The following is a 14,894-nucleotide window of genomic DNA, read 5'->3' as shown; positions in this document are numbered from 1 at the left end:
CTTTTATTTATGGGAAGTGTCTTTATATAAATTATTAGAACATAAGCCAAGCGGGATTGTATGACGGCTTTGTTTTTTGTTTTTTTCTTTTCCAATATGTTATTTTGTTGTTTAATCCGCCATCTGGTAATTTACAGGTATCCTTGAAACCTTGGCGCTGCAAATGTCATTCTAATGGAATTCCTAATATATTTTCACGCACGGTACTCTTTCTGTTTTGTGCCGGTTCTCGCTTTACTTTTTTTTGTATTTTCTTTTAGGATTTTGTCATCTTATTTTTATTTCTGAAGCAATTTTTTTTTGTCATCTGATGTTTGTTACTATTTTTTTAGCAAGTATCATTCAAAAATGTATTCGATTGCTTCTTTTTTTTTTTGTGTCCAGCTGGTGTTGCTTCTTTTTTGCCCGTTGCTGCTATCGGGTATGTAATCTATTAGAAATATCTTGATTCTGTTGATTCTTAAGCTTTTTGGTTTTTCTCATTCCACTGTACGTTTATTTTTCTGAAATCTATTGCAAATCAATTCAAGAATTTTGCACTGTTTTGTAGAATGCAAATAGAAGAAAACTTTGCTTCGTTGGTGGCATGGAAAGAATGATTTATAAGATGGATATACCAAAACTATTGTCCATCAACACATTCGTGAAAATACCGGTCTATAAACCGTATTATTCTCCAAGCAGTGACCTATAGGAATGAGAATCATGAATAAAGGGTTAAAGTGATTTAGGTACTTAATTAGAGATTTTCTTTTATTTTTTCTTAGGAATGAGTTTTGCTTTTATTTTTCTTTGGAATAGATTTTTTTAAATGGGATTTTTAGAAATCACAAACAATTCCAACTTTGTTATGGTTTCCCTTTTTGTAAATGTTATAGTTCTTATAGTTTTTCTCTTATGCTACCATTTTTAGAAAAGAGAATAAATTATTTTACCTGAAACGTTATTGTGAAGTAGTTTTTCGTGTAATAAAAGATATTCTCTGTTATTTATGGACTGAATTTCCAAACAATGACGCTTCTCAGAAGTCCTCCCAGCGCATTGACCCTTAATTTATTAGTTTTGTTCAGAATATTTACAAACTGATCGTAGGGTAATCAATCTTCCCATGATCCTTTATATGGTGTGGGATAATTACCATATGAATTTAGATCTTTACTGCCGTAAATTTTAAATAGTAAATCAAGTAGTAAATTAATTTCAATAGCTACACTCTAGATTAGGGTAAAATAAACCACGTGTAAAACGATATCTTTCTTACCCTAAATAAACCATGTCCATTTAGAAACCCTAAATAAACACGAAAAATATCTTTAGAATTTAACCAAAAATTAGATAAAATATGGAAACAAAATATATAGAGAAAAAAAATATATTAAACCCGAATTATTTTCTTATATAAAAACCAAGTGTAAGCGATCTTTAGCAAAAAAAAAAAAAAACAACGATAAAGCTAGAAGAGCTTCGTAATTTATAAGTACGAGTATCACTACCTACACGCGGTAATCAAAAAGAACAACAAAAATGGCAGAAAACAACAAACTCACAAAAAAAAGAACAGAGAAGACTTGCGGAACAGTATGAAAAGACAAAGTAAACTTATCTCTACCTTGAAGAACTTCACATCGACAAAAAAAAGAAGAAGAGACATACAAAGACAACAAATAAACCATAAGCAAAAGGAGTGTGAATCTTCGATTTGATACGAATGGTATGGTTTTATTCAACCAGCCAAAAGAAGTTTAATCCCGACCAAATAGTTTAAATTTACCTTGATTTCTATTTTCAATCAATTCTTTGTTATTTGTAGAGCTAAAAAAATAATAAATTTTTATTACTATCAAGAATTTTGAATTGTGCTTTAAAATTTGTTTTTGTTTAACAATAGCTTATAATAAAGATAACTCTGATCAGAACTTATGAAATTTTGTTTATTTTATTTTCTTGCACAATTTGATTTTGTAATATATTCTCTATTTAAAAAGAGCATTAAATATTCCATAAACAATAAACAGACCCGTGCATCACACGGATGAGAAACTAGTATACCAAAAAAATGAGTTTGATTTTAATATTTTCGTCTCTTCCGATGATTCCGATTAGCCACCCATTTTTATATTTTTACACGCGCATCGTGCGTGCCCACAGTCTTGTAGAGGAAAGATAAAATTCCTATAGAAGTATTGTAATCACTATATACAAGCTCTAGTTTAGGATGCAAGGGTAATCTCGGAGGAAGCAAAAAATTTCCATCTAGTTAATAAAATATGAAAAAAATCAAAACGACAAGCTACAATACTTGTACTCTAAAATTTTCTTTGTAAATCGGTAGCAACTCGGAAAAAAAGGTTTATGGTATGTAAACAATCCTTCATAGTAATCTCAGTCAGTTAGGAATCCTTCATAGTAATCTCAGTCAGTTAGGATGTTCCCATCAAAAAAAAAAAAACAGTTAGGATGTCAACTTTATCATTGTAAAGAATGGGGTTATCTGCCTCCCTGTTCGGCTCCCAGACTTTTACATTTTAGTATGCCAAAAAAAATGATAGTATTTCTTTGTGCAAAAACAGAGGTAGTATATGCAATCACAAATGTTACTTTGAATTGCGGGAATGTTATAAATATCTTTCATTTTTGTTGACCTTGTACAAAAATCCCCGAGGGTTAAAAAACACTGTCCCGTTTCTGAAAAAGTGTTATTTTCATTTTTTTCAATTTGGCTTATTGTTAGGTTAAATTGAAAAAGTGAAAAAATAACATTGTTTTGGAGTCAACATGAGAAAGTTGCTTCCACTTTTCGGAAGCAACTTGTATAAAGTTGCGTCTAATTCTTAAAATAATTTGTGCTACTTGTTTCGATTTTCAGAAAATAAGGATATTTTTAAAAATTAAATAAAGATATAATTTACGAGGCGAATTTTGAGAAGTATTTAAATAATGTTCCCTTTTGTTTCCGGGCAGGGAGTGAAAGTTTGGATGTGCATATCCAACCAATCGGAAGGCCCAAACTCCAACATCCGAATATACGAATCACGATCTAAATCGGATTTAAGAACCGAACCAACCAAACCAAACCATTTCATTTCAACTTCTTCTTCTTTGTTTGTGAATCCTCCAATTTCGTAAGCCCACAAAATTAAACCAACGGTCCTCCGCAATCCAAACCCTAATTTCTCCGGAGATAAAATATTGGTAATTTCTTTCTCTCCCTCTCTCTGTAGATGGTTCTGTCATCTTTCATTTCCAGTTCAGGTTATTTTTTTCAAATTATTTATCCCTATTTTTTTTTTGTTGCAATTTAATTTCCTTAGTAGCATAAAAATGATCCATTGTTCTTCATTTCAATAAAATTTTAATCTGGAATTGCATTTTGTTATATTTGGTCAATGTTTAGGATTCATGACCTAATGAATAAGAGGATTTTAGCAATTGTCAATACCATAGGAATCATATAAAATTGAAATTTTGGGACCTTAGTCATTATGGGTTTCCCTTATTAGTATCAGTATCCCCTGTTGGTATTACGCTCTTTTGAACCCCTTTGAATATGGATACTGCAAAGGTGTTAATCTAAGAGGACTTTCATACAACATCTGTATTTGTGTGCATACTGCATTTTGCTTCTTTTAACTCTTTGTATCTTGATTGATAATTTTTTTTTGTTTATTTGTGGTGTTATCATTTGCTGATTTCTGGTTGCAAATGTTTGCTACAGGAAGCATTGTGGAAAGAAAAACCAGTGGAATCTGTTGTCTGTCTCTTGAGCTAATTCTGACTGTAGAAATTTATTGTTCGGTAAGTTCTATTGCTATTTCAAGTCTGTTATGCTTTGAAAGTTTATTGAATGTGATTTGGACATCCTTCAGCCATATATGCATTTCCATGAGTCGCATACCTGTTTATGTTTGCGAATCTGGTGAAACTTTCAACTTTCGCCATGCAAGGACTTGAAACCATAAAAGTTAATGAAAAGTTCGGAATTATTTAATAGAGTGTTGAAACAAATACGGTGTCTAAGTGCTGGTATTTTGGGATCTCAGACATATGCTAGCCGTTCTTAGCTGTGGACTCTTTACGGTTTTATTAACGAAACACTACACATATCTGAGAATACCAGAATTTCCTGTTTTCTTGTGCTGATTAGATATTGCTGGCAACTTTGAAAAAATTGTTAACACAGGATTCCCTTTAGCCGTCATACCCTTATAAATCTCTGTGCTACGTGATTCTTAAGGAAAAGGCCATGGCAATCATGACTGAAAATGAATCAGATTATTGAAATCTAGAGTTCATAGCTTTCCTTTTCTTTTTGTCAGAAAGTTAAAATCTTCGCAGTACAAGGTCCCTATACGTGATTCACCCGGGTTTATTTAGTTGGAGAATATTATTTGTTTTACGTCTGAATGATTTATAATCAACTACCATCGCTCGTACTTGCTGAATGTTCGGAGTTTCATGACCCAATGAATAGGAGAAATTTCAGCTATTGCCAAGTCCAGATTTCATATGGAATTGAAATTGTAGGACCTTAGTTATTATGAATTTCTCTTATTGATATGTATCTACTGTCTTAATAAATTCCCCCATCACTAATAATGTCCTCTTTCGAACCCCTTTGAATATGGATACTGCTAAGGTGTTATCTATGAGGACTGTCATGATTCGATTCATTTCTTACTTATGATTCAATTCATTTCTTACTTATGATAAGAGTCATAAGACCATTTTGATGATATGAACAGAAAAAGGTTCATGATATATTAGTGACATTGTGGACAAGAACTGGATGTATATATATTTTTTTCCTTTGCTCCCTCGTGCATTCTTGTGTGTGCTAATTTGCTAATAAAAGATGGTGTTTTCTAGGCAAATTATTTGTTACGTTGTTTGCGGTTTAAACTTACAACCAGACAGGTTGTAGGCTGATTAGTTATATATTTTGTTGATTAATAAAAGATATTGGAGTAAACTAAGAAAATAGTTGAACTTCTTAAACCAATTTGCTGCCCGTAAAATAACCGAAAGTTGGTTTACTTAATAAGATGGTTCCGTTACGCTGGTATGTCGAATAATTAGTTTATACAAGTTTTAGTTTAACACACAAGGGGGAACCGAATAATTTTTGAGTTTTGTTTGTTATTTATCTCTTTTTTTTTTTCTTTCGTGTTATAAAAATAATAAAATAAGATAAAATTGACTAGTACTCAGTAAGTTTGATGTTGTTTCCTTTAATGAAATTATAATAGTTTGGGGTGCCAGTAACTTCATTTTTTTTTAACAGTTGAATAGAAAACCTGCATTATCGAATATAAATTTCTTGTAAAACAAACAGTTATGGGTCTTTTTCATATGTAAACTAAAAATATATATTTTCCTAGCCGCGACATCACTGGCTCTGATAATTGCACCAATCGCCCAAGGCTCCTTACTAGTTGGTTGTGTTGGCTACTCTGATGCAAGTTTTCATGGCCTCATTTCCTTTTCAGCTTAGGCCACGTTAATGTTGTTTCTTTTAAAAATGAGATTCTCATTTCTTATGATAAAACCAATTTGATGACATGAAAAGCAAAAGGTTCCCAATACATTAGTGATGACATCAGATTGGTTTTATGATAATCATGAATACATGTATTTCCTTTGCACCCTCGTGTATTCTTGTTTGTGTTATTTAGCTAATAAAAGTTGGTGATTCTACGCAAATTAGAAAATTAGATGCTACGTTATCTTATAGTCTTAAACTCATGATCGAACGGATTGTGGCATGATAGGTCGTATATTTTGTTGATTAATATGAGATACTGGAGTATAGAGTCTAGTAGTTGGACTTCTTAAATCTTAATCATCCTTACCAACTATTAGAGTCTCATTTTCTGTGAAAATAGAGGAAAGATACAATTAATAGGGAAGCAGTACAATGACTTTATACAGGCTCTAACATATAAGGGTGTTCTTGGAGGTAGTAAGAAATTTCCGTCCAGTTAAAATTTAATAAAAACTGAACGATGAACTGCAATACTTTTGCTTTTAGATAACTGTTTTTTTGTAGATCTAGTAGCAAGCTAGAAGAAAAAGCTTATCATATTTATCCCTAATTTTCTTGTAGCAACTCAAGTTTTTGAATATCATAATTTGATCCATTGTTCTTCATTTAAATAAAATTTTAATCTGGAATGGGTTAATTTGGTCAAAGTTTGGAGATTCATGACCTAATGAATAGAAGGATTTCAACTATTGTCAATACCAGGAATCATATAAAATTGAAATTTTAGGACCTTAGTCATTATGAATTTTTCTGATTAGTATCAGTATCTCCTGTTTTTGTGAATTCTTCCACCATTAGTATTATCCTTTTTAGAACACCTTTGATTATGGATACTGCAAAGGTGTTGATCTAAGAGGACCTTCAGACAACATCTGTATTTGTGTGCATACTGCATTTTACTTCTTGTAACTCTTTATATCTTGATTGATAAAATTGTTTGGTGGAGTTTAACGTTTGCTGATTTCTGTTGTAAACATTTGTTGTAGGAAGCATTGTGGAAAGAAATACCAGTGGAATTTGTTGTCGTCTCTTGAGCTAATTCTGACTAGATACTTATTGTTCAGTAAGTTCTGTTGCTATTCCAAGTCTGTTATGCTCAGAGATATATGCATTTTCATGAGTCTCTTACCTGTTTATGTTTGCGAATCTGGTGAAACTTTTAATTTTCGCCATGTAAGGACATTGAAACCAAAAAAGTATAGGAAAAGTTTGGAAGTGATTGTTTAATAGTGTTGAAACAAATATGGTGTCTAAATGCTGGGATTTCGGGGTCTCAGACATATGTTAGACCTGCTTAGCTGTGGACTCTTTACGGTTTTATTAAAGAAGCACTAAACATATCACAGAATGCCAAAATTTCCTGTTTTCTTGTGCTGATTAGATATGGCCTGCAACTTTGAAAAGATTGTTAACACAGGATTCCCTTCTGAGTTTCCTTTAGCCGTCAGATCGTTGTAAATCATACTGCTATGTGATTCGTTAAGGAAAAGGCCATGGCAATTATGACTGAAAATTAATCAGATGATTGAAATCTAGAGTTCAGGTTTTGCTCTCTTCTTTTTTTCTGTCAGAAAGTTAAAATCTTCTCAGTTCAAGATTCCTTATACTTGATTCACTTGGGTTTATTTAGTAGGAGAATATTCTTTGCTTTACATCTGAATGATTTATAATCAACTACCGTTGCTTGTACTTGCTCAATGTTCGGAGATTCATGACCTAATGAGTAGGAGGAATTCAGCTATTGTCAATTCCAGGAATCATATAGAATTGAGATTTTAGGACCTTAGTCATTATGAATTTCTCTTATTGATATTAGTATCTACTCTTTCGAGCCCTTTTGAATATGGATGCTGCTAAGATGTTATCTAAGAGGACTTCCAGACAACATCTGAATTTGTGTGCACACTGCGACTTCTTTGAACTCTTTATATCTTGATTGACAAATAGTTTTTTATGTGAAGTTTTTATCTTTTGCTGATTTCCGGTGCAAACGTTTGTAGCAGGAAGCATTGTGGAAAGAAAAACCAGTGGAATTTGTTGTCTCTTGAGCTAATTCTCACTGTAGATAACTACTGTTCGGTAAGTTCTATTGCTATTCCAAGTCTGTTATGCTTCAAAGGTTTATTAAATGTGATTCGGACATCCTTCAGGCTTCAGCCATATATGCATTTGCATGACTCTCGTTTATGTTTGCGAATCTGGTGAAGCACTAAACATATGCTAGACCTGCTTTGCTTTGGGCTTGTTTACCTTTTATAAGCGAAGCATTAGCTAACGACACCAATATTTCCTGTCTTCTTGTGCTAATTGGATATGGGCGAGTGCCCGATAACTTTGAAAAGATTGTTAATGCAGGATTTCCTTCTGTTTGGCGGTCAGATCGTTGTAAAATCACTTTTACTACATGGTTCTCTAAGTCAAAATGAGTTGAACGATTGAAATCCAAAGTTCATAATTTCGGGTTATTTTTATAAGAAAGTTGTTAAAATCTTGTCAGCCCAAGATCCCTATAATCAAATACTGTTGCTCATAGTTTTTCTGTGTTGCCTATTTGTTATTGCAGTGGTAATCGAGAATATGGAGGTAAAGCCAACAGTTGCTCTAAGAGCTATGCTAGTAGGTGGAATAGCTGTATTTGCGAAGGTGGCTGGTGCAATGAAGGCAGCAGGTGGTGTGAAGTTAGGAGCTGCAGCTGCTGCTATGACAGCAGCAGCAACTGCAGCAGTTTCAACAAAAAAGGAAACAGATGATGTTTCCAAGCAACCTTCAAAGTGAGCTTTTATGATGTATCAATCGTAGGAGATCTTTAGTTAGAAAATAAGGATGTGTAGCATAAGCGTGCTAAAATACGGAACCACATTTGTATTACAACATTTATCTGGAAGATAAGAAATAACAACAAAATTTTGTACTTCATTCCGAAATCTGAACTTACATATGAATACTATAATCGCCTGTACCACAATTTTTACACCTTTATATGAAAACTGTGACTCCCTTTATTTTGAGATTTTTGCCTGAGTGCATATTTTGATCATGAACATGCCCATGTCTCAAGCCCAACCATTCTGTTGGCTGCTGACCACCACATTCTTTGAGATAGAGTGGCAGCATCCACAAAAGGATGTGTATTAGGGAATTAATCATTGCATAGTATTATTGGAACGAAATCGATGAACATCATTCCATTTCAGCAGGATTACAGAAATCAAATCCAAATAGGAGGAACATAACATATTCAGGAGTACTAGTAACTGGATGTGAAGATAATACTGAGTTGGACGATTCTTTTCATTTTAGTCCAGTTTAATCTAGACCAGGAAGTTACTTTCTCTGACAAGACTGGAAGTTACAAATTACAATGCATTGGTAGTATGTTTTTTTGGTACGTCTTTTTAGTAGGATCAGACAGTGCAGAAAGCTTGATTCTTCTCAACCTTTCCTGTTGGAACAACATAAACACTGTCGAATTCATTCTCTCTGAGGCGGAGACGAATTAGAGTGAACTGGAAGAAGCTCTAAGAATAAACTGGTGTAGGAGATAAAAGATAAGTGACCTTTCATAACATGTTTCAACAGGTTTCCTAGTCACAGATCAAATGCAGAAAATGGGATGTTCAGAAAATACACCTACCAGGATGCTTTCCTGCTGTGACTCATCCAAATAGACGGGTATATATGAGTGACGGCATTCCAACAGAAAGCTTACCGTCGTTTTGCAGCAGGAGGTCAAATTAGATTCGAAATGATATCTAAGCTAATTTTTATTTGAATGGCAAAGATAAGTAGATTAAAAATCATACGCGAAGTACCTGAAAAGAGTACAGCCAATCAAAAGACAGAACTAACCCAAAGGCTCATCAATTTTTATGACTTCCGCCAATACTACATTTTAGCTATGACTAAACAGCTACCCAACCGCTTTAAAAATTTAATTACGGTATTGTGTAATTTTAACAATGACTAAGCAGTAACTACAAGGCGGTACCTAATGAAGAATGATATTGTTCACCTTAAGAGATTCTTTGATGAAGTTCACCACCACCTCAACTAACTCAGACTGATGATTGTTGTAACAATGATCAGCGCCTTCCACAATGTGCAATTTGTGATTATGTATGATTTTGGAAAACTTGAAAGCATCTTCGACAGGTATACACTCATCCTCAGACCCATGAACAGTGAAGACCCTGCAAGTAAATCCAGTGATTAAGTTGTTGTCAAAGCAAAATTGAAAATTGAAACTCCAAAACTTTCGAGATCTAATATGTTGAAGTCCAGTGATTTAGGAATTCCAAATCACCATGATTTGAGTTCGAAATCCATAGATGCGTAGATGCTAGAAAGACAAACCTGCAATCCTTTGGAATTGAAAGGCATAGTGCACGCATATCAGTAGCAAGCCGTTCCAGTAAACTCTCTTCTGTCACGCGACACCAGAAATTTCCTACATTTCCATAAAAACCTCCATCTTACATGACATTTACTGTTACATTAAACGCAAAGAGTCTTTGTTAGGACACTAGCATACTATAGATGAGAGTGAGTTTATTCAATTCAAAATGCTACTAACAGTGTAGGCACCCTCATCAATTAGCCCATCCCATGTCCTAAGCCAACTGCAACACAAAATTTTCCTTACCATGATCAACCCCACATAACGATGAGCATGCTAAGTCAAATTTAACCTATTTTTGCTGGATACTGACCAGGCACTTAGTGCTTCGTTTGTGGAATCCATATTGCAGGGAGAGGAAAGAAAGAGTAAAGCTTATGTACCACAAAAATTCTTTTTCGAGAATTCAGACACGAGATACAGTTTAATGGGATCTGAATTCGTGATGAACGGAACAACATTCTAAATTACCAATTAAACAGTCGTGCTACATAAAGAACACAAATGAAACACTATATGAGATAGAAAGACAAATTACCTTCTCCATCCATAACATCTATACATCCATTTTCCTTTATTCTTTCCATGAAACGTTCACCCAAACGTTCTTTAATTCCTTCTTCCATGTTGTAGCATCCAGAAACATTTATCACCATGGGCACATCATGATGCTTGGAAGCATATACGAGCACCGTATCTCCTCCTGTGAGGAAACTTTTTCAGTAATATAACAACAATTGACGATCTACAAAATAATCTACTGAAAGATGTATTCAACATTTAAGTTCTAATCCAAGAGAGACACAAGAGTAACTAAGGACGACTGAAGTAGATAATGTAAAACTACAGATGAGGTATTTTAGCATGTTGAAAAAGGAGTCGAGGCAAGGAGATCCTCTTTCTCCTCACCTATTCATGCTCTGAATGGAAGGCCTCTCACATGTCCTGAAAGATGCAGAAAACAAGGTTCATGGAATTAAATTTGCCACAAATGCTCTCCCCATAGCACATTTGTTGTTTGCGGATGATCTGCTAATCTTTGCTAGAGCTACTGAATGAGAGTAAAAATTTGTTACAAATCCTAGAATCTTTTATTAAGGGGTCTGGTCAGCTCATAAACTACAATAAATCTGGAATTTTCTTTGGACATAGAGTGGGGGAATAGAGTGGCAAGAGGAATAATAGAACTAATGAAAGTTGGTAGGATCAAACTTGAGGACAAATACCTAGGCTAGGAGTACCTCTGTTCACCCAAAGGTCTAAAATCAATGTTTTGGGCCACTTCTCGACAAACTAAAGTGTGGTCTCACTGGATGGAGAGGCCTGCATCTTACGCCTTCCGGGAAAACTATCTTCATAAAACATGTGGCAGACTCAATGGCCACGTATCACATGACATGCTTTGTCATGCCTAAAACTACCACCAAGCAAATGGATGCCCTCAATAGATCTTTCTTTTGGGGACACGGGACACAAGAGGTTCCTTCCCAAAAAAATGGACTGCTGTGTGTAGATCCAAAGATAAGGGAAAAGGCACAATGATTTCAAAAGGCAATGATTACTAAAGTGGGCTGGAGGCTTATCCACAGCCCTAATAGTCTGTCGGGGAAGATATTAGGCTCCAAATATTTCCCAATAGCTCTCCGCTTTTGAAGGACAAGGTGAGCCCTAATAGTTCGTGGCTATGGAAAGGATTATGGAAAGGCCTCACTATCATAAAGGAAAATGCTGAGTGGAAAGTGGGTAATGGGGAGAATATTTTAATCTGGAACCACAGATGGATCCCCATGAATGCCCCTAATAACATTTTGAAACACGCTGCTAAACCAATCATCCAGAATACCATGACTCATGTTCATCAGCTGGTAGACCAATCCACGGGGAATTGGAATGATGACTACCTACATCGACTTTTCCATCCTAGAGTAGTCGAAAACATCAAAACCATAGATCTTGCCCAAAATGAAAACTCTTCAGATACCCGAGGAACAGTCTCTCTGTTAAGAAAGTCTATGACTTTCTGGTTGAAGCGAGGCATCAGACAACTGGGGAGATGGATACTCTTGGACCTTCTACGTGGAGGAAAATTTGGAGTCTCCAAATTGCACCTCGAATTCAAATCTCTATGTGGAAGGTAATGCATGACATACTTCCGGTAAATAACACCCTGAACAGGCGGATACAGAGTATACCCTTGGAATGTTGTATGTGTAACTGCTGACATGCTAAGAGACTGTAGTTTTAGTAGGGCTGTTTGGTATGGGCATAACTTAATTAGGAAGAAATTTGGAAAATGATGAGATTAGTGACTGGTTCCGTCACTGGTATGAAGATAGGTTAGGTACCCGTAGCTCTGTAGTGGGGATTCTCCAGAATTGTGCGCAACCATTTGCTGGTTCATATGGAAGGCTCGGTGCCAAAAATGTTTCCAGGGGGCAGAACCTAATCCACAAATCACCATTACTTTGATTAACCGACATCTAGCAATCAATAGCCGGTTCCAAAACCCTACCATTTACTTAAGAAACCCTACCATAACCCAAAGAAATGACCTTTCTCACCAAACCATGCAGGTCATTGATTATCCAGATACACACAGAACACACAAACAGATCTCAGTCAGCAGGAACGGAACTGAAAATATCTGATGAAAAAAATTGTATTTCAGGGAGAGTCAAAGTCAGATGCAGGGCAAGGAACTTCTAAGAAGGACACACCGTTGGAGTAATAGCAGCTCTCGGCATAGACCAACAAAGGAAGATTAGAGAAGTCAAGTTGGAAACGGAAGACAAGGAAGTAGCAAAGCAAGTAAAACAGAAGGTGCAGGATGTGAAAGGGATGATTGGAAATAGATTACTAAACTCCGTAACAGACTTAATCAGTTGCTTTAAGTTAATTATAGCATGTAATAACCTAAGGCAGTATAATATGCCAGATACATCTATCAGTGAACTGCTACACCCTCATCCCAGGCTGCTGGAAGAGGGGTGGGAGTGGATGACGCCGGAGAACAATGTCCTTATGGTTTGTAATGCTAGGTGGAAATTTTTCAACTTAGTCAGTAATTTATACCTTCTGTCCAGGAAAAAAAAAAAAGAGGTTGAATGGGATGAAGATAAACAATACTCATGTAACTAGACCACCACACTTCAAGTAAGATTCCGTGGCCGTCAAATGTTAGAATATGATCTACTCAGTGGTAATTGGTAAAGTTAAACTTCTTACACTTATTCCTGCATTGAACGAAGTGTTCTACAGTAATACGTACAAATCCTAATCTTTTTGTGATCTCTAGCCCCTTATAATCATTTCTAAGGGAGAAATCCAACCAAGCAGACAAAAAGAACTAAAACGTCGTATTCCATCATGACGTAGAAAGCAAAAATTCATCATACAATAACAATCTACCAAAAGATGTATTCAATGTTCAACTTCTAATCCAAGGGAGATACAAGAGTAACTACCATACTGGATACTTGAAAGCATATTAGGATAATACATACCTTTACTATGCCCAAGAATCCCACCTATAACCCGCTTCATCCCTAAGAAATAGAAGACTATGGAATGCAAATCATCAGCCTCTTTATTGTAGTTTCCAAACTCAAATGCCCCTTCACTTTCATTAGAGGAAAGACACCATCGTAATATAGATTTAGCTTAACTCAATGTACGAAACCATATACATGATAAGCGGAACAAACAATAAACAACAAGCATTCATAAACGAGAAAATTTCAAGTGTTTCTTGTGACTTGCAATTAGAGCCCCAGTGCATAGTAACATAAAACAAGTATAAAATGCATACCCATTCCCAGAAAAATCAAAGCGGAAAGCGCTGATTCCTTTTTTTGTTAAAGCGTCAGCAACATTCAGATTAATGGGACATTCCTGTATATGGAAATTGAACTTATTGGATTATACAAGCGACTAAATCAAATTACACTAGAAATTCCAAGTACAGACCTTATTGGAAGTAAATCCATGGCATAAGATTATAACTTCCTCTGAACCAGTTTCATGTAAGATACCCACAAGATTCTCACCATACTTGTTTTTTATGACAATTCTTTGTTGTTCAATCACTGAAACAAGAAACCATAGACTGTAAATTAAAAAGAAAAAAGAAAAAAGAAAGCTCTTTTCTTTTAATTAAATTACAAAATTCCACTAATTGGTGATATTACAAACTGAATATATAATATGAATTCATCAATTTAATTCATGATCAACAGAAAAAGAAATCATTTTTATAGTTACTGATTTTAACTATTCAAAGTTTAATGTTTTTTTTTTTTTCTTTCTTTTTTAAGGAATTTTCTGAGCCCTTGGAGTGACAAATGATTACCTGATTTTTGGGGTTTAATCGATTGATCCATTTTTAATTTGATCTGGGGGATTTCAGGGAGTGAAGCAGAGAAAGGGTGGGAGAAGATGAAGGCCTTTTGCTTTGAAGTCGAAGAGAGGTAGTGTTTGGTTAGTTGAAATGAGTTCACGGTGTTAAAATAAAGGTCAAACTAGGGTATCACCCAGGCGTTCGGCATGGGCTCAACCTCTCGCGCGCCTTCAGCGCGTCTGAATCCACTTCGCACATGGGTTCAATAGTTAAGCATACATAGAGCTCACAAATAGGCCATTATTACTTTATAGGATCAAAATCAAACATAAATACAAAGCTAAGAGAAAAAAAAAGAGGGAAAAAAAAAAGAAAAATAAAATGTTCAACATCAAAATTATTTTGTCCCTGCTAAGGATAAAAATAATTTCCTCGCCACAGATAATTCATAGTGCTTAGAAATTATCATCTTTTGTTGCATGCATGGTTGCTTATATGTTGGTTGGTACCCCATAATTGCAATCTCGAGTTATTATGACAGTTGAGGTAGCCATCTACACAGTTTGAAAGTGTTAAAAAAGCTTACAAAATCAGCATGTGAAGTGATGCAATTGCACCCA

At 34.9% G+C, this 14,894-nt stretch overlaps 2 protein-coding genes and 1 long non-coding RNA gene across 16 annotated transcripts; 1 reads left to right on the top strand and 2 right to left on the bottom strand.

The window, feature by feature from the left end:
• Positions 1 to 3,068: 3,068 nt before the first annotated feature.
• LOC113347829 lies at positions 3,069 to 8,529 on the top strand. Of its 9 annotated transcripts, none has more exons than XR_003359278.1 (5): positions 3,069 to 3,192; positions 3,716 to 3,795; positions 6,533 to 6,605; positions 7,543 to 7,621; positions 8,106 to 8,489. XR_003359278.1 is itself a non-coding variant. In XM_026591506.1 (5 exons), exon 5 carries the CDS (start codon positions 8,120 to 8,122, stop codon positions 8,315 to 8,317), a length of 198 nt encoding a protein of 65 aa, XP_026447291.1. In that variant the 5' UTR covers positions 3,069 to 3,192; positions 3,716 to 3,795; positions 6,533 to 6,605; positions 7,546 to 7,621; positions 8,106 to 8,119; the 3' UTR covers positions 8,318 to 8,529. The 9 variants fall into 9 exon arrangements, 7 of the variants coding, with proteins under 7 accessions (XP_026447291.1, XP_026447290.1, XP_026447293.1 ...); XM_026591506.1 differs by having other exon boundaries at positions 7,546 to 7,621; positions 8,106 to 8,529; XM_026591505.1 differs by having other exon boundaries at positions 6,529 to 6,605; positions 7,546 to 7,621; positions 8,106 to 8,529.
• Positions 8,530 to 8,675: 146 nt separating this feature from the next.
• LOC113347827 lies at positions 8,676 to 14,398 on the bottom strand. Of its 6 annotated transcripts, none has more exons than XM_026591498.1 (8): positions 14,287 to 14,398; positions 13,905 to 14,023; positions 13,747 to 13,829; positions 13,442 to 13,557; positions 10,477 to 10,641; positions 9,896 to 9,989; positions 9,555 to 9,732; positions 8,676 to 8,984 (listed from the first exon to the last, which is right to left on the bottom strand). In XM_026591498.1, the coding sequence occupies exons 1-8, from the start codon at positions 14,315 to 14,317 to the stop codon at positions 8,892 to 8,894; spliced, it is 879 nt and encodes a 292-aa protein (XP_026447283.1). In that variant the 5' UTR covers positions 14,318 to 14,398; the 3' UTR covers positions 8,676 to 8,891. The 6 variants fall into 6 exon arrangements, with proteins under 6 accessions (XP_026447283.1, XP_026447284.1, XP_026447288.1 ...); XM_026591499.1 differs by having other exon boundaries at positions 13,442 to 13,552; positions 13,747 to 13,783; XM_026591503.1 differs by having other exon boundaries at positions 13,442 to 13,552; positions 14,287 to 14,362.
• LOC113347830 lies at positions 10,012 to 10,459 on the bottom strand. The gene is made up of 3 exons (XR_003359280.1): positions 10,252 to 10,459; positions 10,116 to 10,161; positions 10,012 to 10,028 (listed from the first exon to the last, which is right to left on the bottom strand). It is a non-coding gene; the product is annotated as an uncharacterized LOC113347830 (long non-coding RNA).
• Positions 14,399 to 14,894: the final 496 nt, after the last annotated feature.

Source organism: Papaver somniferum, chromosome 2 (genome assembly GCF_003573695.1).
Source record: "Papaver somniferum cultivar HN1 chromosome 2, ASM357369v1, whole genome shotgun sequence".
NCBI lineage: Eukaryota > Viridiplantae > Streptophyta > Magnoliopsida > Ranunculales > Papaveraceae > Papaver > Papaver somniferum.
The sequence above is the reverse complement of the archived record's forward strand: the minus strand, read 5'-3'. Positions and strand labels throughout refer to the sequence as shown.